At 35.9% G+C, this 3,266-nt stretch overlaps 1 protein-coding gene across 1 annotated transcript in view; it reads right to left on the reverse strand.

The window, feature by feature from the left end:
* Positions 1–2,722, reverse strand: part of CNOT6L (CCR4-NOT transcription complex subunit 6 like) — a 97,499-nt gene extending 94,777 nt beyond the window's left edge. The window contains exon 1 of the mRNA XM_007949050.2: positions 2,608–2,722. Within this exon, the coding sequence (XP_007947241.1) occupies positions 2,608–2,719 (112 nt within the window). The 5' untranslated portion in view covers positions 2,720–2,722. The remainder of the gene's footprint in view (positions 1–2,607) is intronic.
* Positions 2,723–3,266: the final 544 nt, after the last annotated feature.

The raw sequence follows: 3,266 nt of genomic DNA on the forward strand, positions 1-3,266 counted from the left end.
AGGAGGCTGGCGGTTCAAACCCACCAGCCACTCCTCGGAAGGAAGGTTGGGCAATCCTACTTCCGTAGTGATAACTGCCTCAGAAACCCAAGGAGGGGTCACTAGGCGTCGGGGCCGACTCGATGGCAAATAACAACAACACTCAAGAAAACAGTCACATATTAAGCTTCGTCAATCCCCTTCATCAGGTAGCACCTGATGATGGCTATAGCAGAACATGTTCTAGAAAAACTCAGAAGATCTGTTTCACAGTTCTAATTTTTACCACTTATCAGTTATACAAGTCTAGACAAATTATCTAGCCTCAGTTTCTATGGGGTACTATCTTACCTACCTTACTTACAATAAAGAGTTAATTATACAAAATAATTTATATAAAAAATATTTTGTAACATTTATAAAGATAAAGTAGTATTTTAATTATATATCACTTTCCAAGGCTAGATTCTGATAAGAAGAGACACTGCAAGATAGAGAGGACACAGAGTCTCCACAGGAAAATGTTACTTATCATATATATTGAGGAATAGGTTAAAACTCAGATCTCTCTAGGGCTATTTCTAACCACAGATTCCTTCCTGCTGCCTACAATCAGACTTAAAGTGCCAATTAGGTTTTTGAATTTTATAAGAAACAAAGTTTTCAAGGGAAGTGAGGCTCTAGTAAAAGACAAACTTATTTCAGTTCTAACATGGTTTAGCCAAGCGGTTCTCAATTAGGGGGCAAGTTTGTTCCTGAAAGAACACTTGGTAATGGAGTCCCTGGTAGTGTAAACAGTTAAGTTCTGAAATACTAACCCACCCAAAGGTGCCTCAGAAGAAAAGCCTGGCAATCTGCTTCCCAAAAGCCACAGCCATTAAAACCCTATCGAGTACAGTTCTTCTCTGAAACACATGAAGCCACCATGAGTCAGAACTGACTTGGCAAATGGTTAAAGACATTTTTGGTTGTCAAAAATAGAAACTACTAGCATCTCCGATCACTAGAAAAGGACATATCTGGCAAAGTAGAGGGTCAATAAAATGAGGAAAATCCTTAATGAGAGAAAAATGACACAACAGCTGACAACAATGGAATTAAATATAACAACAATTATGAAAATGGTACATAACCAGGCAAAATTTTGTTCTACTATACATAAAGTCACCATGAGTCAGAGCCAACGCAAGGCAACTAACAAGTGGCATCTAGTGGGTGGAGGACAGGGATACTGCTGAACATCCTAGAATGTTTAAACATCCCACAATGACATCCCACCACCACAAAGTATTAGCCAGTCCAAAGCGTCAACAGTACTGAGGTTGAGAAGCACTGGTTTAATAGGATTTATCCCTACTTATTGTTTTGATTATGAGTCATCTATCCACCAGTTACCTTTCAGCTAAATTTATAGACAATTCTTGCTATTGACACTATAATGTGGGTTTAATGCTTCCAAATGAAAGCCTACTGGGAGGAAACTATATTATATATATATATATATATATATTCTATATGGTGCCAATTCACAAAAGAAAAACAGTATTTATATTCCTTTTTAAAGAAACGTTTAATTTTGTAATAATTTTAAATTTAAAGAAAAGTTACCAAGATAATACAGACAGTTCCTGTACACTGCTCAGCCAATTACCCATTATTAGCCTCTTACATCACCTTAGTACATCTGTCAAAACTAAGAAACCAAAACTGGTACACTACTATTAACTAAACTCCAGATATGATTTGAATTTCACCTTTTCTATATCTTTTCTGTTCTAGTATCCAATCCAGAATACATTACATTTTTTATTTCATCCCTTTATTCTCTGCTCATCTGTGACTGTTTTTCAGTCTCTCCTTGTTTTTTATATCATTGAGAATTTTGAGGATTACTGGCAAGTCATTTTGTAGAATATCCTTTCATTTGGATTTGTTGGATGTTGTTCTTATGATTAGGCTGAAGTTATGAGTTCTGGGGATCATATTCTATTTTAACAAATTCTAAACATGTATTAAAGGAGCTTTGGTGGTACAGTGGTTAAGACAACTGGCTGCTAACCAAAGCATTGGTGGTTCAAACCCACCAGCCACTCTGTGGAAGAAAGATGAGGCAGTCTGCTTCCATAAAGATATACAGCCTTGGAAACCCAATGGGGCCACTATGAGTCGGAATCAACTTGATGATTAATTGGTTTTTATTGAAACATGCATTAAGGACCCAAAACATTGTTATCACATATTTTGTTAGAACAGATAGCTTCTAAGTTTCCTATTCTGCCAACTCTAGGGTGATAAAAGAATGACAAAATTTTCAATTTGAAAAATAATTACTCTATAATTGCCACAAAATCTACTAAATCAAAGAACCTGGTTTTATTTAGAAGCTAAATTCTCAATATCCTCAATTCCAGATGCCAAATCTGACTTAAACTAATTAATCCCAAGAGAAAGCGAATATATTTAATCACAGATTAAAAAGACAAATTAAACATCAGTACATCAGTGTCATATTTCTTCCTTTATTATGCCTAACTAAAAATGCACAACAAAGAAATAAATATAGTTACACTTAACTCTTATTCATTATTTTTATTTTATCCTGGTTTAAATGGTTCAGATTCTACTCACCCGAGATTTCTAATTCTGCCCAATGAGATTTTTTCCCATTGGCTACCTCCTCTGCTGACATGATGGTATAAATTCTGCGAGGATCTGGAGGATCATATTTTTCCTTTGGCATCCCTATTAGACTGTTTAAAAAAAAAAAAGGATGATTAATAATTATTACAGCTTTAGAGAAAACAGAAAATGGAATGGTATCTTCCCATGCCAGGCTATTAAATCACTTTATACCACAAATTCCCACTTGAAGGAAAACTACATGTACTATAATATGTGAAGATCTTGCAGGAAATCCTTAACAGATGCATAAGGGAAATGTAATTAAGCAATAACACAGAACTTTGCAGTAAATCTACTCGAACCCTTCCCTGTTATTTAGTTGTCCTGCTTTCAACCGATTTACTGAGTATACTATGACTAGTAAGAATCACTGCTTGCCTCAGTGATATTCAGATATCCCATGCCTAAACAATCAATACTTGACATTCCCCTTGCCAAAAATATCAGTTCAGAAGTACCTAATAGTGGGTTCCGGCAAGATGGCGGACTAGGCAGAAGGACTGCACAGACCCTCTTCAACAAAGAAAAGGGAAACCAATTAACACAGACACAGAAGATAATTGTGGACCCCTGAGCCTTGAAGGGAAGGATACAGAATTGGACTA

This window comes from Orycteropus afer, unplaced genomic scaffold, assembly GCF_000298275.1.
Source record: "Orycteropus afer afer isolate SDZICR_OR568_19922 unplaced genomic scaffold, OryAfe1.0 scaffold00235, whole genome shotgun sequence".
NCBI classification, from domain to species: Eukaryota; Metazoa; Chordata; class Mammalia; order Tubulidentata; family Orycteropodidae; genus Orycteropus; species Orycteropus afer.